We start from the raw sequence: 24,635 nt of genomic DNA on the forward strand, positions 1-24,635 counted from the left end.
GTAAACAATATGACATAGTCTTAAAAAATATTATCCCCAGATTGTGTTTATATAAATAAACAAAAGTACTTAACATGAGATTTTTTTTTTTACTCTCAGAGTAGATGAGGTCTTCTTGGACACAAACCCAGAAGCAATTAATTAAAAAGACTGATATATTTGACCACATAAAAATTTAGAAATATATAAAACAACAAGGTCGAAAGATAAACAACAAACTGGGAAAGATATTTATAACTCAGTTAACATTCAGAAGGCAAATTTCCTTTATATATAATAAGGGCCCACAAATTAATGAGAAAAAAACCCAATAATTTACTATAAAAATGGGCAAACATAGGAAAAGATGGTTCACACAAAAGAAAACACAAATGACTCTTAAATATATGACAAGATGCTCAATCTTACTAAAATGCAAATAAACATAATATGAGGGAGGTGGTGGTGGTGGGATGAATTGGGAGATTGGGATTGACATATATACAGTAATATGTATAAAATAGATAACTAACAAGAACCTGCTGTATAAAAAAATTAAATTCAATTAAATTCAAAGAAAAAGGAAAAAAACCCATAATATGATACAAATTTTCACCTACCAGTTAAGTGGAATTCAAAAGCTTAATAGCCTGCTATGTTAGAGCAGATGATCATACATTACTAGTAGATGATAAATTAATACAACTTCTATTCAAGTTAATAGGCAAATGTTAAATATATATTCTTTGGTACTACAATATCACTTTTAGGATGAGAAACTGAATATATAAATGACTAATGACCAGAACCACATAAGCTCAGGAAGCCAAACCACAACCTCTGCAGCAACCATCCCAGAAAACCAAATCACAGACTCTCCAGCAATCAGTCCAGGAAACTAAATCACAACCTCCTTAGCAATCGGCCCAGAGTGGTGAGGATTTGGTCAACAACTCCCAGCCTCCCAATTTTTGCCCTCAGCCTCCAAGTCAGGACCAAGCAGAGAAAGCCAAATATGATCTCCAAATCAATCACATAAGATGCCCCGCTTCTAGTTAGGCCCAACTCCAGATTTCCCAAGTCAGCAACCTCCAATCAGAAAATACTAAAGCCTTCCCTTAGTTTTTCACTGTAAAGCTATCCCACTCCCCTGCCTGCCAAATGCAAGTGATGGTAGCTGACTCCCTTGCTATAGCAAGCTCTCAATAAATAGCCTCTGTTTGTTCAGCTTGGGTGGTTTTCATTTATTTCCACAAGAATTGTATTCTACAGATGCACATATATCAAACATACACATATACAAACTCTGATATAGCAATTTCACTTATAGGATTTTATTCTCCAGACACACCTGCGTGTGTTTGTGTGTGTGTGTACTCAATTAATACAAAGACATGACCATGGCACTTGAATCGAATTTTTCTCCAGGACGTTTGCCTGCCTCTAAGAGGCTAAGATGCTGAGTAGTGTGTTTGACAACCTCAAAGTGCTACAGGTGCAAAAGTTCTAATCCAAGACCCACCAAGATAGGGGATCCTGGTAAAACCAATGAATACTCAGTCCTTATTCAGTCCAAGGAATAAGGACAAAGGATAAGTTAGGCTGCCTAAGCTCTGTATGGCCCAGAAAAATCTCAGTCCCTGAATTTGGATTGAGATATTCCTAGATTACTAGCTCCTCTCCCCAGGCACAAGACAGAAACAAGCCTAAATTACCTCTACAGGAAGATATCATCATCCTTCATCTCAAATTATTTCTAAAAACAAACCATCAACTACACTGCCATATACAGTCTAAGAAAAGAACAACATAAATGAAAAACATTAGGAATAACAGACAACTGAAACAGATTCACATGGGCCTCAAGATACTGGAACTCTCAGACACAGACTTGAGAAAAACTATTTCAACCAATATCATTTGCAATAGTATATAAAAATCAGATAGGAACAAATCTAACAAAAGATGTTTCAGATTTCTTTTGTGGGCTGAATTGTGTCCTCTCCTCCCCAAATTTATACATTGAAGCCCTAACCCTGAAATAATTAAGAATGTGACTGTATTTGGAGATAGAGCCTTTAGGGGGTGATTAAGTTAAAATGAGGTCATTAGGGTGGTCCCTAATCCAATCTGACTGGTGTCCTTAGAAGAAGAGGAAATTTGGACACACAAAGCGACACCACGAATGTTCTCCAATGTAGGAAAGATCATATTAAGGTCACAGCAAGAAGGTGGCCATTTGCAAGCCAAGGAGAAAGGCCTCAGGATAAACCAAACCTGCCAACATCTTGATCTTGAAGTTCTAGCCTTCAGAATTGTGAGAAAATAAATTTTTGTTGTTTAAGCCACCCAGTCTGTGACATTTTGTTATGGCAGCCCTAGCAAACTAATACAGCCTCTGTGCTGAAAATGACAAAATAGGGATAAGAGGTACTAAAGAAGATACAATGTTTATGAATTGGGAAAATGAATTTTGTTAAGATGTTAATTCTCCTGAAAATTGATCTATAGATTGAATGAAATCTCATGAAAAGCTCAGCAGACTTTTTTGTATAAATTGAAAATCTGATTCTAAAATTTATGTGGAAATTTAGAATAACCAAGACAGCATTGAAAAAGAGTTAAGTCAGAGGATTTACACTACCAGTTTTCAAGGCTTAACACTAGGCCACAATAATTAAGATAGTTTGATATTGGCACGGAGATAGATAAACCTATCAATGGAACAGAACAGAGAGTTCAGAAATAGACCCACAAATACATGATAATGTGATTTTTTACGAAGTTGCCACTGTAATTCAAAAAAAATTTTAAAGGTACTGGAGCAACTGGATAACCAAATAAGAAAAAAACAAAGCTTAACCCCTATCTCACATAAAACACAGAAATTAATTGAAGATAACAATCCTAAATTTTTATGTACATAATAACATGGTATCAAAATAAATAAAGCAAAAATTGACAAAATCAAAACGAGAAATAGGCAAAAAAATACAATCACAGTGAGAGATATTTATATGCCTCCCTCAATAATTAACAGAAGAAGAAGAAAGAAATCTGTAAGATATAAAAGATTTGAACAACACAGTTAAGAAACTTAACCATTCACTGAGCCATAAAACAATTCTTGACAAATGTTAGAGGAATGAAATCATGTAGATTGTTATGTAGAATATTGTTATGTAGACACAATGCAGTTAATCTAGAAAACAATGTCCAAAGGTATCAATAGACTTCCCATATGCAAATAATACACTTCTAAATACTTACGGGTCAGAGAAAAATCATAATAGATGTTAGAAAATATGTGAAATTGAATGAAAAGGAAAAAATTAAAATGCTACATATTAAAACATATGCAAGCAGGCAAAGTAGTGATTGGAGGGAAATTTAAATCTTTAAATGCATCTCTTAAAGAGAAAAAAGGTATATCTCTCCATCTATTTGTATCATCTTTAATTTCTTTCATCAGTGTCTTATAATTTTCTGCATACAGGTCTTAGGTAGGTTTATTCCTAGATATTTTATTCTTTTTGTTACGTGGAACAGGATAAAGAAAAAAGAATGAAAAGAAATGAGAAGACAGCCTAAGAGACCTCTGGGACAACATTAAATGCAACAACATTCACATTATAGGGGTTACAGATAGAGAAGAAAGAGAGACAGGACTGGAGAAAATATTTGAGGTGATTATAGTCAACTACTTCCCTAACATGGGAAAGGAAACAGTCACCCAAGTCCAGGAAGTGCAGAGAGTCCCTGGCAGGATAAACCCAAGGAGAAACGCGCCGAGACACATACTAATCAAATTGACAGAAACTAAAGACAAAGAAAAATTATTAAAAGCAACAAGGGAAAAATAACATACAAGGGATCTCCCGTAAGGTTAAGAGCTGATTTCTCAGCAGAAACTCTACAAGCCAGAAGGGAGTGGCACGATATATTTAAAGTGATGAAAGGGAAGAACCTACAACCAAGATGACTCTACCCGGCAAGGATCTCATTCAGATTTGACAGAGAAATCAAAAGCTTTACAGACAAGCAAAAGCTAAGAGAATTCAGCACCACCAAACCAGCTCTACAACAAATGCTAAAGGAACTTCTCTAAGTGGGAAACACAAGAGAAGAAAAGTACCTACAAAAAAAACCCCAAAACAATTAAGAAAATGGTAATAGGAACATACATATCGATAATTACCTTAAACGTGATTGGATTAAATGCTCCAACCAAAAGACACAGGCTCGCTGAATGGATATAGAAACAAGACCCATATATACGCTGTCTACAAGAGACCCATTTCAGACCTAGGGACACATACAGACTGAAAGTGAGGGGATGGAAAAAGACACTCCATGCAAATGGAAATCAAATAAAGCTGGAGTAGCAATACTCGTATCAGATAAAATAGACTTTAAAATAAAGAATGTTTCAAGAGACAAGGAAGGACACTACATAATGATCAAGGGATCAATCCAAGAAGAAAATATAACAATTATAAATATATATGCACCCAACATAGGAGCACCTCAACACATAAGGCAAACGCTAACAGCTATAAAAAGGGAAATCGACAGTAACACAATAATAGTGGGGGACTTTAACACCTCACTTACACCAATGGACAGATCATCCAGACAGAAAATTAATAAGGAAACACAAGCTTTAAATGACACAACAGACCAGATAGATTTAATTGATATTTATAGGACGTTCCATCTGAAAACAGCAGATTACTCTTTCTTCTTAAGTGCACACGGACATTCTCCAGGATAGATCACATCTTGGGTCACAAATCAAGCCTTGGTAAATTTGAGAAAATTGCAATCATATTAAGCATCTTTTCCAACCACAATGCTATGAGATTAGAAATCAATTACAGGGAAAAAAACATAAAAAAACACAACCGCATGGAGGCTAAACAATAAGTAAATAAATAACCAAGAGATCACTGAAGAAATCAATGAGGAAATCAAAAAATACCTAGAGACAAATGACAACGAAAACATTACGATCCATAACCTATGGAATGCAGCAAAAGCAGTTCTAAGAGGAAAGTCTATAGCAATACAATCATACCTCAAGAAACAAGAAAAATCTCAAATAAACAATCTAATCTTACACCTAAAGGAACTACAAGAACAAATAATAGTGTGACCATTTGACAAAAAAAGAACAAGTAGAAGTCTTTGCTCTAATGGATATCAAGAATGGATACAACTATATTTATTAAGACAGTGTGGTATTAGCACAGGAAATAGACAAAAAGGCCCATGGAACAGACTTGAGGACCCAGAAACAATTCTGCATATTTTTCAAGTCTGTTAAGTTCCATTTTATTCTTCTTATATCTTCTGTTTTTCTCCTTTTTATAAATGTTTAAACATATTTAAATGTTTAAACATATTTATAATGTTTAAATGTTTAAACATATTTATAATAGCTATTTTTAAAGACCCTATCTGCTAATTCTGTCTTTTGTTGTATTACTGGATCTTCTGTTGACTGATTTTTGTCCTGGTTTGGGCACATTTTCCTGGGTTTTATGACCGCTAGTAGTTATTTCCTTGGATGCCAGTCTTGTGAATACCTAGGTTATATTGCCTTCTTTTAAGTATTTTGAGGGTTTTGAGGGGGCAGATAGGTTAGTTATTTGCAGGTAAGTCTGATTCTATCAAGCTTTGTTAGGAAGGAGGTTATCCAAAGTCAATTTTATTCTAAGCCTAGTTTAGGGTTACTCTTTTTTTTTTTTTTTTTCCTATTTTCTTTTTTTTTTTTTTTTAACATCTTTATTGGAGTATAATTGCTTTACAATGGTATGTTAGTTTCAGCTTCACAGGGTTACTCTTAATGCACTGCTTCCTGGAATCTCTACTAAATGCTCTGCTGTTCCACAAGAAGTCTCCACTCAGGTTGGCTGGACTTCAAATGTCTCTCAATGTTATGTGAGCACCAGTAGTTGTTCAGCTTATAGTTCCCCGATAACTGGTTTTTCCCCAGCTTCATACATTTCCACTCTGTGTATGCACAGCTTAGTATTCAGCCAAAAACTCAGATGTATGGAGCAATTTGTTTGCCTAGCTCCCTCCTCTCTGTTCCTCTTCCCTCCCAATTCTAACCAGCTAAGTCTTCCCAAACTCAACTCCCTGGTCTCATCTCTGCAAAACTGCTGTGCTCTGCCTAGATACTCCCTTGTGTGCTAGAACCCAGTTACTGCTTCCAGGCAGAAGATCTTGTCTCATGATCACATTGCCCAAAGTCTGAAAACAGATTATTCATATATTTAGTCCAGTTTCCTAGTTACAAATAGCAGGAAGGCTAGTCTGGTACCCTTTACTCTACCACATTTGAGAGCAGAAAGCTTTATCATTTTTTTTAATGTTTACAAGATTGACCTGAGTGGAGAGATATATACTTTTTATACTTAAAAATAAAACCTAATACAATTAACATTATTTTTACAAAAGAAAGAAAGGATGTTTTTAACCCAAAACATCAGATATACAAAGTCATATCTGTATATTCATATTCTCAGTTAGTGGTTAAAAAGAAAAATAAAAGAAAAAAGAACAAATCTCCAAGAGTAGCAATGTGACACTAGCAAAATGTTCCAGGTTGTCTGATCAGCCTCCCTTTCTTGGTCCAGGTACAGGAAGAATGGGGCTCAACAGCAGCCACAGCACTTTTAAAGATGCCCACAAGGCTACGGCAGTGCTCGGTAGTGAAGTGCTTAACCTTCCTTATGTAAGAGCAGAGCCGAGAACTTAAAACATGAGTTACTTAAAATTCAGCTTAGCTTTATGGTGAGGTAGAGTTTGTTTAATTAGTATTTAGAACTGCACATTGTTTATAGCTATTGGTATTTAAATAGACGCTTAAATGTTTGAACATTTAAAGCTTAATAAGCCTCAGTTCTCTGAAGAAAAACATGATGTAATTAAATTTTCAATTACTCTAGTTTTTTTTTTTTTTTAGGGGCCCATGCAATTAATAAAAGCTAAGGCATTTAACAACGCTCATTTAAAAACCTAATCTGACACCTCATTAATTAGCTAACACTTAAAGCAGATATTTTTAATATAAGTTTCACACAAGCAAAGTCACAACTTTTGAAAAGTACATGTAATGACACATGAGAATAAATAAACTTAACTATTTTTCAGATTATTTTGTGTGTACACACGAATGTGTGAATCAATTATGGCTTTCTAAAAACCATTCTTCTGCACTGAGACCAATTACTGTTTGTTTGGTTTTAATTGTATGGTCAAACTAAAAACACTGAAGCAATTGCTCCTCAGAGCTTCCTTGCCCCGAGGATCTTACCTTCAAGTTTAAAAAAAGTAAGTGGCGGAGGTTTACAAATTGCATATAGTCTTATTTTAATTAAACACTAAATTTAAAATGGAATAGGAGAAAATTCTCCACTCACAGATTTTGCTACCCACAGATCACTACAACATCAGTACCACAAGAGAGTTCATGATTCATGCCCCATCCAGAACTACTGGATCACAATCTGAATTTTCAAAACATCCCAGGTGTTCAGTGTGCACATTAAAGACTCAGAAGCCCTGCAGAAGCATGATCAGTTTACCAGTCAGGAAAGAAACTTGCCAGAGTCCTTGCCCTCAAGGAGCTTATAGTCTACTGGGGTCAGGGGAGGCAATCAACAAGGAAAAATTCAATTATAATTTCCTGGGATAAAGGTGGCATGGCGATGTCTACTCATTGCATCAAGGAGGGGCACTTTGTCAAGTTTGGGAAGCAGGCTGACCAAGAAAGGCAAGTTCAGATCCTAAAGAACAAAAATGTAAGGGGCAGAGAAACATAAGCTCATTAAGGAGGCCAAGAAGGAAAACAGAACTCTAGGAAACTGTAGCATTATGAAAACCAAGAGAAGAGGCATTTCCCACGGATAATCAACTGTGTCAATGCACAAAACATCATGGGTATCTCAAAACACCACGTTTTATACATAGCAGTCACTAGGTAAGTGTTCATTGTATGAGTTGATGAATAAATGCATATTTACCTCAGTATTAAGTAAAAACCGGGGTATGAATTCAAGAGTATCTAACTCCCATTCTTATGCTCAGCCACCATCCCCTATCATACGCAAAGAAATAACCATATTTAACAGTAAATTTTAATATATAAACATGTATGACAAATGCCTAGCTTGAAACCAACAATAACAAAATAAAGTTATCTTTTAGGTATGAATCATATATTAGTTCTTTTTTTTTTTTTAATTCACCTCTCTGAAACCACCCCCTGCAAAAGCTACTAGTACGAGTCTTTGTACCCAGTAGGCATTCAATAAATATCTGTAAAACAAAACTGTTCTAGAGATTGTTTATCTCTGCTCTCTCCCAAAATCACATTAAAGTGATGGTAAAGGAATTTTTTTTAAGGGAAGGAGTAATTAAGTATAATTTATACACTGAAGAGTGAAGAGAGGCCCCCAACCCCCCCACTCAATTGTCTTTCCCTGTTCAACTCCAACAGTGGTGGCAACCATGCTTGTTTTGCCCTCATTCCCTGTAGAAGGGTGAGAAGGACTTCTCCTTAGAGAAACTGAAGGCCTCAGAACAAAGACCTACAGACACTAACTGGCATTTGGGGATGTCCCAGTGAAAAGGCCCCTGGCTTCGTGATCATCCTACAGAGAAACCCATCTTTATTTGAAGAGCCTCTTCTAAAACACACGGATTCTAACTAGCTTTTAGGTGTCTCACCTCAGGCAAGGTTCACTAGACTTCTGAGGAAAACCTCCTACATGAAAGACAGAGCACCAGGGAAAAAAGCAAAGAAAAACCTGAGGGGAAATAGACATAATGCTAGGAGCAAAAGACAAAGAGGGAAGGAGGGAGAGAGAGAGAGGAAACCTCAGGGAGATAAAAGGAGCCATGGTATCCTGTAAGAACAAGATGCCGTGAAAAAGGAACATTGAGACAATAAGAAAGTACTTGGAAATAAAAATACGATAGTAGAAATTTAAAACTTAACAAAATGGGATAAAAAGTTGAAGAGGTCTCTTGATAAGAAAAGCAAGAAAAGTAAGCGATGTAAAATAAAACAGAAAACAACATGATTAGAGGTTCCATTTCGAAGTCAAATATCCAATGAATAGGACTTCCAGGGAAAAGAAAAACCTTAAAAATACAAAAGGAAGGAAGGAAGGAAGGAGGGAGGGAGAGAGAGAAAGAAAGAAAAAGAAAGGAAGGAAGGAAGAGCAAGAGAGGAAAAAAAAGAAAGGGAAAAAATTATCTAAAGAAATAATGCAAGAATATTTTCCAGAATTGAGGGCATGAATTCCCTGATCTAAATGGCTCATAACTGCATACCAGTGCTGTGAATGAAAAAGGATTCTCGGGCTTCCCTGGTGGCGCAGTGGTTTGAGAGTCCGCCTGCCGATGCAGGGGACGTGGGTTCGTGCCCCGGTCTGGGAAGATCCCACATGCCGCGGAGCAGCTAGGCCCGTGAGCCATGGCCGCTGAGCCTGCACGTCCGGAGCCTGTGCTCCGCAACGGGAGAGGCCACAACAGTGAGAGACCCACGTACCGCAAAAAAAAAAAAAAAAAGAAAAAGAAAAAGGATTCTCAACAAGCGATATCTTCATGAAAATTCAGAAACCAGGGACGGTAAGGAGAAGATTCTAAAAGCTTTCAGAGAAAGAATAGCACCAGACTTGTTGCAGTCACATTGGAAGCTAAAAGATAATGGAGAAATGCCTTCTCAAATGAGATGAAATCAATTCCAGCCTAGAATATTAATCTCAGCCAAACCATCAATAAGGTGAGAGAAGTACAGAGTTTCATACATGGTACCTTACTTCAAAAACTTTGCCTCCCATCTACCTTTTCTCAGGCAGTCATTGGTCAGTATGTTTCACTAAAACAGGGATATAGGACAAGAAGGAAGAAGACATGGGATCCAAGAAACAGGGTTTCTGACACAGGGAAGAGGGGAAGGGATTTCCCAGGAAGAATGCTGCATAGCAAGCCCAGAGAACAACCAGTCTACAAAGCAGGAGATGCAAGAGGTCCAGAAAGGATATCACTAAGAAAAAAAAAGAAACTGCAAGATTTCCTGGTGAGCTTCACCATATGGAAAGGAGTTTTACAATTCCTTCAGAAAATTTAGGAAGAAAGTAGTCATCAAATATACAGAAAATTAAGCCAAAGGGTAAGGCATAGTTAAGCTATGATTGAGTCCTGCCCAAAGTTAAATAAAAAATAAAATATAACCACAGTGTACCATATCAGCTGTGAATAACACTTTCATGGTCAGATTAATATACATAACTGTACTGAATATGTATTTAACCAAAAATTGTGATAAAATGATCTTGGGAAAATGGAGGAAGGGAAGTTAAGTATGGGCTAGTGATAGAGGATGGGGAAGGAGCAAGGTAGGTTAAAAAAAGCCAAATGCTCATTTTCCATCAAAGTAAATAGAATTTACATCTGAGAATGAAAAATCAGAACTCAGAAGTTTTAACTTGTTATTTTGAAGAAGCTGCTAAGAAGGGTAAAAGCAGTTGCTTCTGGGGAGCAATATTTGAAGGCGGTGTGAAAGCAAGCAGGAAACTTTTTTTCTTAAGTTTTGTAGAACTATTAAATGTTTTTAAACTGAGTGCTGGCATTACTTTGTTTAAAACAGAAATCCTATATATATATATATATATTTAAAATATATATATATATTTTTAAAATTTGAAACTACAATAAAAATTAACCTAATAAAAAGGAAGTATTCTTGATATCCTAATACAGTAGACAACATAGATGATCAAAATTCCTTGTGGACAGGCAATCCTCTTTATATCCAACTCACTGATCACCTCCCCCACCTCAACCTTATTCCCTCCACAGACACAGTTCTTGCACTCAGACCCCAAAAGTTCAAGACATCAATGAGCATACCTAAATATGGCTCTTAGTCCCATCTATGGAATAGAACAAAAAAATAAGACTGGGTCTCTGTTTCCAAGTCACATGAATTCTGTTTGAGAGGCTATGTCACATGCAGGAAATAGGTAATAACATAAATTAATCACAATTAAATGGTAACCTGTGTGGTACAAACCATACGGAGTTCAGAAACATGTCAGATCTGAGAGAATGTGCCTGGAGCAGTGCGAGGCAATATGGAAAGTGGTGAGAAAGAGGCTGGATGTAGAAGTTGGGCCACATCACTGCCTGCTCTATAGATCATGTCAAGGTTGGGGGTTTTATCCCAAGTGTAATGGAAAGCCATTAAAAGGATCCCAGCCAGGGAGTGACGCAATTTTAAGATCACTCTGATCATTAGATGAAGAATGGGCTGGAAGGAGGCAAAACCAACAGGGGGAATAGTTAAGAGGTTATCGAAATGGCTCAAGTGAGAGATGGTAGTGGCTTGGACCTGGATAAAGGCTATTATTAAAGACCCATTATAGAAATAGAATCAGTAAGATTTGCTGATGCCTTCCTTATGTAGAGGACGGGAGGAGGAATTAGCAGGTAGAAGGAGCTAAGGATGATTCCCAGAATTCTGATTGGAGCAATTGGGTGGATGGCGGTTTCACATTCCCAGAGAGAGGAAGACTGTGAAAGAAAACAGGTTTTAGAGAAGAAGGTTAAATGTTAGGGGTTGAACAAGTTAACATGCAGATTCTTGAGATTCCCCACTGGATTTGTCAAACAATCAATTGATTCATTGTGCTCTCCATGTTCCATATTCTAGGATATCACATGGGTTTGGGGCTCAGCAAAGAAGTCCAGTCTAGAGTCAGTTTGGGGGAGTTGTTGGCATACAGATGGCATTGGAAGTCATGAAAATGTATACGACCATCTAGGACAGTGGTTTTCAAACCTGGAGTGTGCATTTACAATGCAAGTTTCAAGACCCCCATCCCTGAGAGTTTCTGATTCAGTAATTCTCAGGGAGGTGCAGGAATCTGCTTTATTAAAAGCCAGTTCAAAATGTTCTGATGCAGGTAGTTCAGGCTCAGGTTGGAATGGACAGAGGTGAGGAAGTAGCAACAGCAAGTGTAGCCAATCCTTTCCAGAAGTTGGAGAGAAATTGGAGACGTTGGAGAGAGGTTGCTAGGTAGAGGGGATGTGAGACCAAAGGGTTACCTTTTTCGTGTATTATTAGTTTTTTTTTTTAAAGGTGGGAGACACTAAAGTGGTGGTTCATAACCTTGGCTACACATTATAATCACCTATTGAGATTTTCTAAAATATCAATGCACAGGATACAACAAGACCAGTAAATCAGAATCTCGAGAGGTGGAGCTTAGATACCAGTATTTTTTTAATTTTTATTTATTTATTTTTGGCGGTACGCGGGCCCCTCACTGTTGTGGCCTCTCCCGTTGCAGAGCACAGGCTCTGGACACGCAAGCTCAGCGGCCATGGCTCACGGGCCCAGCCGCTCCGCGGCATGTGGGATCCTCCCGGACCGGGGAACGAACCCGTGTCCCCTGCATCGGCAGGCGGACTCTCAACCACTGCGCCACCAGGGAAGCCCCAGTATTTTTTAATTTAAATTTTTTAAAATCATTTTTCCCCCTAAAGCACTGTTTTTATTTCCCCAGAGCCTGGCATATAGTACATCTTCAATTCATTTTTTGTTGTGGAAAGTATTGCTGAGCCAGTTAGCGGATAACACAGACAACAGGAAACAGTATGGTATTGTAAAATTCATGTTAACTTCCTGTGAAAAGGATTATAATCCAATTACCTACTTTCAAATGGGGAACCGGAACCTGAGAGAGGAATTGAATTCCTAAGGTCTGTCAGCCTTGGTAGTAGTGAATCAGGACCAGAACCCAGTATTCCAACTCCCAGGTCAGTGTTGTCCTGTCTTTGAACAATCCCATTTTGAACACACCCCAAACCCGCTCACCCATCAAGACTCGGCCTGCCTAATAATACCTCCCCTTCGACACCTCACTTCCTCAGTCACAAACCAACCCTGCCGTCTCTCATCAAACCCGTTGTCAAGTCCAAACCCGCCTGCGTCCCAGACCCATCCTTCCCTCACCCCCTGCCTCAAGCCCAGTCCCCAAACTTTGCGCTTGCTCCACTCGGGCAGCGGACTCTGTCACCATAGCAACTGGAGACACTCGAATCGGCCCGCAGCAACAAGGGGAGAGGAGCTCCTGGTAGTACAATTATTTTTTTGTATATGCTTTCCTTACCGCTTCCCGCGCCTGATGACTGAATTTGAGAGTCTGGTAAGAAAGCTCCATCGAGAGCAGGGAGAAAAGGAACCGGTTTCTAGGCTGACCAGTACCTCCACCGATGGCGGCTCAGGGAAACCTGACGCTTAACCAGCCCGCCCCCTTCAGGATTGGCCAGAGCCTGGACATGCCAACCAATCACTGGGCAAAGATGGACTCTTTACTCATGCCAATCAATGTTAAAATAAATCTGTTAATCCAGAGGTTTTGCACGACACTGACCAATCGAGAGACAGAAAAGGGATGATTGGCATGTCTTGGGTCATTTGCAATTGTTTTGTTTCCCAAAATTCTGTCTCTAAAGTTTATGCACCATAGTATTTGTCCTGATTTCGGCAGTTGTTCAGGCCTTCGTGACCCAATGCTTCTGTTCCCAAGACTCTATTTTGGCATCCCGTCTTCTCTAGGCCCCCCTCTCCCTCCTGATTAAGGAAAAGGTTTGGAAATTCCTTCCTGCTTTACTTTGAAATTGTCTGTACTTGGTCCATCTAGACTGATAGAATCTGATGTGGACTATGGCTGTCAGGGGCTATCTTGGATGCAAACTGTGCATTAAACTTTTCCTTCCCCTCCAATTTCCCCCACATCAGACCTACTCATTAAAAGTGGACAAACACGGACTTTACTTTTTCCTCTGCTTTATTTTCTTCATCTACTAACTACTCTTGTGTCTTCAAGGTCTTTCCCTTCAGTCTCTTTTGCTATGTATCTTATTCTAAACATCTTCTCCTCATTATCTTTGGCTTCCTTCATCCATTCTCCCCTCAGGATACAAAAATATTCAAGTCTCCTCAATCTAAAAAAAAAGTTCTCGGGCTTCCCTGGTGGCTCAGTGGTTGAGAGTCCGCCTGCCGATGCAGGGGACACGGGTTTGTGCTCCGGTCCGGGAAGATCCCACATGTCGCGGAGCGGCTAGGCCCGTGAGCCATGGCTGCTGAGCCTGCGCGTCCGGAGCCTGTGCTCCTCAACGGGAGAGGCCACAACAGTGAGAAGCCCGCGTACCACAAAAAAAAAAAAAAAAAAAAAAGTTCTCATCTTGTAATTGTTAAATTGAATCACCTCTCTGGCACTCACTTCAAGCTTTCTGGAAGAACTGGCTATCCCTCTTCTTCACTTCGTCACCTCCCATTCATTTCTCAACACTTTCTGCTCCTACTTCTTTGAAGCTGTTCTTGCCAAAGTTGCCAACAACTTCCTAAATAGGAAATCCAATTATAGATTATTTTACACTTTACCAAATTTAAACTTGGCACCATTTGAAGTTGTTCACTGCTCTCTCATTAGTAATAATAGCTATAATTGATTAAACATTTAAAGTAGGGCACCAGGCAATGTACTATGTGATTTATGTGTTTATCCAATTTACTCCTAACACCCCATGGAAAGTTATTAATACTCCCAATTTACAGTTGTGGAAACAGGCTCAAAGAGCTAAGTTAGCTCATTTTAGGTTATCCAACTAGATAGAGTTAAGATGCAAACCTAGGTCTCCTGACTGAAGCCAGTGTTCCTTTCCACTACACTCTCTTGCTATTCTTTCTGTCCAGTTTCACCTGTCATTCCCACCCTGACCCAGACACCTCCCCTCATCTCTCACTCCAGCATAAATGAACTGCTTACAATGCTTGTGAACCAGTCCTGAGCAGTTCATTTTGCTTGGAGGATCATTCCTACCTCATTTGCCTAATTGAAGCCTATTTTGCCTACGAAGAGTCAGCTCCGGAATCACTTTCTAGGACAAATCAGTGGTGTTTATCAGATCACAATATTTACTCCAGGCAGAGCTTAGGTGGAGAGAAAACTAATTCCTGATTCCACTATATATCCTTTTACGCTACACTTAGCACATTCTTTTGTTGACATGACTTTCAAAAAAGTTAAAAATATGGGCTTCCCTGGTGGCACAGTGGTTGAGAGTACGCCTGCCGATGCAGGGGACACGGGTTTGTGCCCCAGTCAGGGAGGATCCCACATACTGCGGAGCGGCTGGGCCCGTGAGCCATGACCGCTGGGCCTGCGCATCCGGAGCACCGCAGCGGGAGAGGCCACAACAGTGAGAGGCCCGCGTACCGCAAAAAAAAAAAAAAAAAAAAAGTTAAAAATATGACTCTCTTTGATATGAACGGACATAATGTCAAAGGTTTTATCTAACTCACTGAGGGAGCCAGTAAGATGGTAAAGCTGGTTTAAGAGCATTTTGGGAAAAAAAAAAGAGCATTTTGGGGAACTGGGTATTTATAGGCATTTTGAGAAGAAAGGTTAGGATAAGATTGCTAGCTTAGATACAAAATTAGTTAATGTTCTACAGGGCAGTAAAATCTTGACATTTTCTTTTCTAAAGGACATAGAAACATTCCTCTAGTTTTGGCCATTTACATTTAAATTTTAACTAATTAAAATTAAATAAAGTTAAACATTCAGTTCCTCAGTCACACTAGCCACATTTCACATATTCAATTGTCATATGTAGCTAATGGCTAATATATTGGACAACACAGATATAGAACATTTCCATCATCGCAAAAAGTCCTTTTGGAAAGCAGTTGGGCCTCTTAAACATTGCTCTAGTATGACATTGAAAGGATATGCTGTACTATCTTTTGACTTATTTCCAAATGTAATATAAGTGTTTCTAAAGAATTTTATCTACATAACCACCGGCTTTCAAATGTTTCCAACTGAAACACACATTAAGAAATACATTTTTGGTCAACTAATGTTTGACAAGAAGCCAAGAATACTCAATGGGTAAAAGACAGTCTCTTCAATAAATAGTGTTGGGAAAACTGGATATTCCCATGCAAAAGAATGAAATTGGACCCTTATCTTACACCACTCACAAAAACTAACTTGAAATGGATTAAGGACTTGAATGTAAGACCTGAAACCATAAAAGTCCCAGAAGAAAACCTAGGGAAAAAGCTCCTTAACATTGGTCTTGGCAATTATTTTTTTTTTCAATATGACACCAAAAGCACACGTGACCAAAACAAAAATGAACAGGTGGCATTATATCAACCTAAAGGCTTCCGCACAACAAAAGAAATGATTGATAAAAAGAAAAGGCAACCTATGGAATGTAAGAAAATATTTGCCATCATTCTGATAAGGGGTTAATATACAAGATGTGTAAGGAACTCATACAATACAATAGCAAAAAACCAAACAATCCAATTTTAAAATGGTCAGAGGACTTGAATAGACGTTTTCGCAAAGAAGACATACAAATGACCAACAAGTACATGGAAAGGTGCTCAACCTCATTAATCATAAGGGAAATGCAAATCAAAATCAGAATGATATATCATCTCACACCTGTTGGAATGGTTATTATTAAAAATACAAGAGATAAGGATGTGGAGAAAAGGGAACTGCACTCTCAGTGAAACCATAAACTAGTACAACCACTATGGAAAACGGTATGGAGGTTTTTTTAAAAAATTAAAAATAGAGCTATCATATGGTACAGCAATTCCACTTCTGGATACATACCCATAGGAAATGAAATCACTATCCTGAAGAGGTATCTGCACACCCATATTCATTGCAGCATTATTTACAATAGCCAAGACATAGAAACAACATGAGTCCAGATGGTCATAGTAAACATCTTTAAAGGGCTGAAAGAAAACCAAATACTGTGAAGTTAAGTGTTCTATACCCAGTGAAAATATTCTCCAGAAATTAAGGTGACTTGGAAAGGGTGACTGCCAGGAGCTGGGAGGTCAGAAATGAGGCTGTGTAGCCTAGATGAGGGGTCATGACATGGGGACTATCACGAATGAGACACTCTCAGAGGACATCTTTGGAGGTCACTTGACCCCTGACTTACTCCCAGTGTTAGTTTTCTAGAATAGAGATCTTATCACACTACTACCTACAAAATCCTGTAATCTAGAGCATTCAAATCCCTCATTTTCACATGTACATCACTCCCCAATCTCATCTCACCCTGTCTTAAAATTAGTTTTTTGTTTTGGGTTTTTTTCTCTTCTTCAAATATTCTTTGTTTTTTAACATCTTTATTGGAGTATAATTGCTTTACAATGGTGTGTTAGTTTCTGCTTTATAACAAAGTGAATCAGTTATACATATACATATATTCCCATATCTCTTCCCTCTTGCATCTCCCTCCCTCCCATCCTCCCTATCCCACCCCTCCAGGCGGTCACAAAGCACCAAGCTGATCTCCCTGTGCCATGCGGTTGCTTCCCACTAGCTATCTACTTTATGTTTGGTAGTGTATGTATGTCCATGTCTCTCTCTCACTTTGTCACAGCTTACCCTTCCCCCTCCCCATATCCTCAAGTCCGTGCTCTAGTAGGTCTGTGTCTTTATTCCCATCTTATCCCTAGGTCCTTCATGACCTTTTTTTTTTTTTCCTCAGATTCCATATATATGTGTTAGCATACGGTATTTGTTTTTCTCTTTCTGACTTACTTCACTCTGTATGACAGACTCTAGGTCCATCCACCTCACTACAAATAACTCAATTTTGTTTCGTTTTATGGTTGAGTAATATTCCATTGTATATATGTGCCATATCTTCTTTATCCATTCATCTGTTGATGGACATTTAGGTTGCCTCCATGTCCTGGCTATTGTAAATAGAGCTGCAATGAACATTTTGGTACATGACTCTTTTTGAATTATGGTTTTCTCAGGGTATATGCCCAGTAGTGGGATTGCTGGGTCGTATGGTAAAATTAGTTTTAATTAAAGCTACCACTTTAGAAAGAAAACACAAAGGCAGCAGCATGTGTTTTTTCCTTTAAGAGAGGAACCCATTTTTTCTCACTGAAATTCTCCAGCTAGATTTGTTGGGCTAGGACAGGGTCTCTCTATCTCAGCACTGTTGACATTCGAGGCCAGATAGTTCTTTGTTGTGGGGGGCTAACCTGAGCATCATAGGATGTCTAGTAGGTCCCTGACCTCTACCCACTAGATGCCAGAGCACCCCCAAATTGTGACGACCAAAAATATCACCAGACATTGCCAAATGCCGATTGTCCCGTGGAGGGCAAAATTGCCCCAGGTTAGACCTATCTCTTTTACTCAAGAAGAAAAAAAACCCCACTGCCATGTTTATTAAATTTAACATTTCTCCTCATCTAAAGAGAAAGATGTCAAAGAAAACCTAGGGCATATACATAAGTATGCACTTCACCACCACCACACCCCAACCCAGATAACCTAAAAGAAAAAATAAGGGCAAAGTTCTCTTCAACAATGTATCTTTGCTTCTGGAAGATGTTTCCACATCCTCTTTCTCCTGAGGCCATTTGGGCCTTCAGAATAGCAGTTTTTCACCGGCTGGCCCTGAGCCTTGGTTTTTCTTTTTCATGCTTTTTAACGTGGGTGAGTTTTTCAGCATATCTGGCCAGATCAGAAAGTGGATCTTCCTGCCACGGATGTACAGTCCAGGTGAGCCGCCCATCACCTCTGTAGGGGACTGTGACCTTGCACATCTGGCAGTTCCTGTTGTCCCCTGCCTCATGAACTTCCCATGATACATGTCGCCGGGTTTGTCTGACATTCACAATGTGGTCCTCAGCCTCGTGTAGGACCTGAACATGCACAGCAATAGACATCTCTGAGGAAGAGCGTGCTGCTCCTGTCTCCCTTTCTTTTGCGACTCCAGGAACAGGTGCGTGAACAACCTGCCCACGCTGCCAGAACAATTTCAAAAAATGTGCCCATTAATTGCTTCCTATACCATTCATACCTACAGACAAAAGGAAAACTCCCCTCTTTCTAAGGAAATTTTTATTTTCCTCTCCTTTTGTAAAACATTCGTTACATTTCTTATCCTTGAGTTTTAAAACATTGTTTCAATAATCACCAAAGTAGCAAAATTGCATTGGGTGTCCACGTTATTGATGTTTCCAAGTTGTGTCATTTGACGTGTATGAAACAGAGCCAAAGCTTATCTCTTGTTTCTCAAGAGATATTATTTCTTTTTTTTTAAGGCATATTATTTCTAAAATATTGAAAAACACAGTGCAACTTCAGTTGGAGAAAACGAGTTATTCCACTTGTTCTTTCTCTTAGAGCAAGGATGTTTTATAGGGTGAACTCTGAGTGTTTTTTATTCATAAACTTTTTTGTTTTACCGATTATGCTCTTCAAATTGTGCGTGAATCCATCAATGCCTATCCCTTTCTCTTCACTAGCCTCTTCCCATACAAACACCTTGGAATTCTGTATTCACAGCCTCACTTATGTCAAACCACCTTCCACAGAGCTTCTATAGGCATGCAAGAATGAGGGAGAGTTTTCAAGAATGACAAGAAAGATACCTGCCTAACTGCAAACCCTCTGACAGTCAACTATAACTCATTTCTGAATATATATTGTTAAAACTCCATTTTTTATGTCACCTAAAAAGAATGTATCCTGTCATTCTTTAAAAACTGTTACCTCTGTCAGTGGAAAGAGAAAAAGTTTTAATCATACAGACAGTCTGTGTTGGTATAAATCTCTCTCTGCCAACAGTTGTTGAAACATAAGAATAGAGAGCTTTTACTGGATCTTATCCAAAAATAGAATGAAATCTGGGTTTTAACCTTCACTGTTATCAGTGTCATTTTCTAATTTACCCTAAATGGTATCAGAATGTGTGCCCTGTCTTCCTAACTTTATCTGTGAACAGTCCTCCTGCTGCCATTCCTGCAACCACATTCAGAGGTACACAGGCCAGGATTGGAATCTTGCCCCATCACTTACTGCTCTGTGATTTAGGAAAGGTATTGGACCTGTTCAAGCCTTGTATCGTCATCTGTAAAATGGAAACAGTAATACCTTCTCATAGTGAAATGAGACCTTGTGTGGGAAAGACTGCCCTAGTCAAGTTTCCCTGATTAAGAGATTGCTAATTTTTGTTGTTGCTGTTGTTGGTTTGTTTCTAAGAGAATGAATAACCAACAAAGAAAGTAACCTACCTGTATTAGTTTTAAAAATGAAGGGAGAGGGGCTTCCCTGGTGGCGCAGTGGTTGAGAGTCCGCCTGCTGATGCAGGGGACGCGGGTTTGTGCCCCGGTCCGGGAAGATCCCACATGCCACGGAGAGGCTGGGCCTGTGAGTCGTGGCCGCGGAGCCTGTGCGGCCGGAGCCTGTGCTCCGCAACGGAAGAGACCACAGCAGTGAGAGACCCCCGTACCGCAAAAAAAAAAAAAAAAAAAAAAAAAAAAAAAATGAAGGGAGAGGATTTTTCTGGAAGAATAGTCGGGTAACTTTTGTCATTAGCCAATGAAACATTGAACAACAAGGTTCAGAAAGGGTAGATACCAGTGCAGCTTTCAGGACCTCAGCAGTTGTTCCTTTCACTCAAAAATGTCCTGCCATTAACATGACTCATCTTCAAACTTCATTAGCGCACATGTCACTCAGGATAAATTTTTGAGAAAAAGAACCTGATTGCTTCCCCCTGGCTAACATATGGGTTTTTCTCAGTCTCCTCTCCTCCAAATCCAATCAGCTGTGGCTAGGAAGGAGGTTCCTATGTCTCAGGTTTGCAGGGCCTCTGAGGAGAGCAAGGCTGACATGCACCCCAAAATGTAAGTGGTTCTAGTGCTTGGAAATGCACATAATAAGTGCTTAATGGGTCTTAGCAATTGTTGTCATTGTTGAGAGTGTACCCTGTCATTTTCAGGCTCCATACATTTGATTACATCATTTTTTTTAACCACTGAAATGTTATTCCTCCTCTATATGAATGAAAATGAAATCATTCATTTTTTTCATTCATCCAGAAAATATTTATTTCATGCTTAATATGAGTCAAACGGTGTTCTTGGCAGTGGGGATACAGTGGAGGACAAAGTCCCTGCTTTCCTGGAACTTATATTCTAGTGGGGGCGGGGACTCTGGGAAGAATTGTACCCATAAACCATGAATTAATATAATTTGAGTTAGTGAGAAGTGCCACAGTTTGAGGGAATAAGTAATGACAGTGGAGGAAGAATAAAGGCTAAATGTGGGAGATAAAACAGGGCCTGTGGACTCCGGTAAGGAGTTCAATTTTTATTTTTAGAGTGCTGTAAACCTGTTGAAAGATTTTGAATAGGGGATGGTGAGATCAGATTTATATTTATCAAAAATCATTCTGGATGTTACATGGAGAATGATTGTAGTGGTACAAGATAGAAAGCAAGATAGAAAGACAGGAGGCTACTGTGGTCATCCAGGACAATGGTGGCAGTAGCAGTGAAGTGAAGAATGATCAGATTTAGGATGCATTTTGGGTTTTGTTTCACTATGAAATATTTCAAGCATACAAATATAGAGGATAATAGGTTGGTATACCTACCTTCCAATTCTATCATATCTTAACATTGTGCCATATTTGCTTCAGATCTTTTTTTTTAAGAAGGAAGACTTTACAAACATAGTAGAATCCCCCAGAATAGCCTACAGATCCTATTCCCTTCCTCTCAGAGGTACCCACTGTCCTGGTTTTGATACTCATCATTCACATGTATGTTTTCTATCACATATGTACCTATCCATAAATATACAGCATTGTTTTCCCTTTTTGCAAAATTTACATGAAAGGTATATAACTTTTTCCAACTTGATTGTTTCATTTGGCATTGTTTTGGGGATTTGTCCATATTCTTTTTTTTTTTTTTTAAATTTCATTATTTATTTATTTTTGGCTGTGTTGGGTCTTCGTTGCTGTGCGTGTGCTTTTTCTCTAGTTGTGGCGAGCGGGGGCTACTCTTCATTGCGGTGCATGGGCTTCTCATTGTGGTGGCTTTTCCTGTTTGCAGAGCATGGGTTCCAGGTGTGCGGGCTTCAGTAGTTGTGGCACGTGGCTCAGTAGTTGTGGCTCGCGGGCTCAGGAGTTGCGGCTCGTGGGCTCTAGAGCGCAGGTTCAGTAGTTGTGGCGCACGGGCTTAGTTGCTCCGTGGCATGTGGGATCTTCCTGGACCAGGGCTCGAACACATGTTCCCTGCATTGGCAGGCGGATTCTTAACCACTGCGCCACCAGGGAAGCCCTGTCCATATTCTTATATGAAGCTCTGGCTCTATTCATTTTTTTCTTACTGTATACATAGCATTCTTTTGCAGGAACATACCACAATGCATTTATCTACCCTATCCTTGATGGACAAGACAAGTTGTTTTTAACTTTTCGCTGTTACAAACAGTGATGGAGTAAATATTCTTGTACATATCTCCTGGTGCACACGTGCCTGTATAAGAGTTTCTCTAGGTTAGTACTTCCTAACTTCAGGTCATGCACACAAAGAAAACAATAAAATTTCTAGGGCTTCCCTGGTGGCGCAGTGGTTGAGAGTCCGCCTGCCGATGCAGGGGACACGGGTTTGTGCCCCGGTCCGGGAAGATCCCACATGCCGTGGAGGCTGGGCCCGTGAGCCACGGCCGCTGAGCCTGCGTGTCCGGAGCCTGTGCTCCGCAATGGGAGAGGCCACAACAGTGAGAGGCCCGTGTACCGCCAAAAAAAAAAAAAAAAAATTTCTGTGGCATGTTAATAAACTGGAGAGGATTTAGGAATATCTATATGAAGCTTGATGAAAAAGCTCATTATTTTTTTCGTATAATTATAAGAAAGAGTGGAATACTAAAGTATTAAGGAAAATATAAAATATTAAATTTGCATAAAACTTCCAAATAAAAAATTTCAGAAGTTTTAGTGAAGAGCTTAAGAGCACTTCTATGGGCAGGTTTAATGTTTGAATTGTCTGTACTTTTTTTTTTTTTTTTGCGGTACGCGGGCTTCTCACTGCTGTGGCCTCTCCCATTACGGAGCACAGGATCCGGACACACAGGTTCAGCGGCCGTGGCTCACAGGCCCAGCCTCTCCACGGCATGTGGGATCTTCCTGGACTGGGGCACAAACCCGTGTCCCCTGTGTGGGCAGGCGGACTCTCAACCACTGCACCACCAGGGAAGCCCTGTCTGTACTTCTTGATCAAGACATTTTAATGACAATGTCTCCAAGTTCTTATTGACAAGATATTTTGCATTTTTGCAATCATTCAAAAGTTGAAATTATATTTTAAAAATCAAGTAACCAGTCCTTTTCTATCATTGACAAATATAATTTTGAAATTTTTTGATAAATAAAATAGGTTTTAGATTCTAGTTGTGCAGATAGCACAGAGTTCCTTTCTATATACCCCAGTTTCCTTGATTATTAACATCTTTTTTTAAATTTAATTTTTATTTTACATTGGAGTATAGCTGATTTACAATGTTGTGTTAGTTTCAGATATACTGCAAAGTGAGCCAGTTATACATATACATATATCCATTCTTTTTCAGATTCTTTTCCCATATAGGTTGTTACAGAATATTGAGCAGAGTTTCCTGTGCTATGCAGTAGTTAACATCTTGTATTAATATGGTATATATATCACAACTAATGAACGAATATTGAGACATTATCACTAACTAAAATTCATATTTTATTCAGATTTCCTTAGTTTTTGCCTCGTGTCCTTTTTTATACCAGAATCTAGCCAGGATACCATATCATATTTAGTTGTTGTGTCTCCTCAGGCTCTCTTTGCTGTGATGATTTCTCTGACTTTTTGTTTTTAATGACCTTGACACTTTTAAGGAATAGTGGTCAGGTGGTTTGTAGAATGCTCCTTGATTGGGATTTCTCTGATACTTTTTCCCATGATTCAACTGGGGTTGTGTGTTTTTTGAGAGAAAGATCACAGAGATAAAGTACCATTCTCATCACATCATATCAAGGGTACATACTATCATCATGGCTTATTATATCTCATCAGAACCTGAGAGATGATAAAACACTGTTTCAAGACAATCTTTGTCATAGAGAGCAAATGAAAATAGACTTGTAGCAGCTTCCAATCCTTTAAAATTTGTTGAAATTCGAAAACAAAAAAAAACAAATGACGGGATGTAAAAATGAGTAAAGGACTGAATAGACATTTCTCCAAAGAAGTTATTCTGAAGGCCAATAAGCATATGAAAAGATGTTCAACATCACTAACCATTAGGGAAATGCAAATCAAAACCACAAGGAGATATCATCTGATGCCTATTATGATGGCTACTACTAAAAACCAGAAAATAACAACTGTTAATGAGGGTGTGGAGAAGCTGGAACCCTTGCACACTGCTGGTGGGAATGTAAAATGGCACAGCTGCTTTGGAAAACAGTATGGCAGTTCCTCAAAAAATAAAAATAGAAGTACCATATGATCCAATAATTCCGCTTCTGGGTATATACCCAAAAGAATTGAAAGCAGGATCTAGGAGAGATATTTGTTCACATTAGTCACAATAATCAAAAGGTGGAGGCAACCTGCTATTGACCGAATGTCTGTGTCCCTCAAAAACCCATATGTTGATGCTTCAATCCCCAATGCGATGATATTTGGAGGTGGGGCCTCTGGGCAGTAATTAGATTTAGCTTAGGTC

At 38.9% G+C, this 24,635-nt stretch overlaps 1 protein-coding gene across 1 annotated transcript in view; it reads right to left on the reverse strand.

The window, feature by feature from the left end:
• KATNAL2 (katanin catalytic subunit A1 like 2) overlaps positions 1 to 13,253 on the reverse strand; it is a gene marked incomplete at its 3' end in the record, with an annotated part of 90,744 nt that extends 77,491 nt beyond the window's left edge. Inside the window, exon 1 of the mRNA XM_082852494.1 lies at positions 13,173 to 13,253. Coding sequence (XP_082708620.1) covers positions 13,173 to 13,223 — 51 coding nt within the window. The 5' untranslated portion in view covers positions 13,224 to 13,253. The remainder of the gene's footprint in view (positions 1 to 13,172) is intronic.
• Positions 13,254 to 24,635: the final 11,382 nt, after the last annotated feature.

This window comes from Leucopleurus acutus, assembly GCF_964270905.1.
Source record: "Leucopleurus acutus genome assembly, chromosome: 13".
Lineage (NCBI taxonomy): Eukaryota > Metazoa > Chordata > Mammalia > Artiodactyla > Delphinidae > Leucopleurus > Leucopleurus acutus.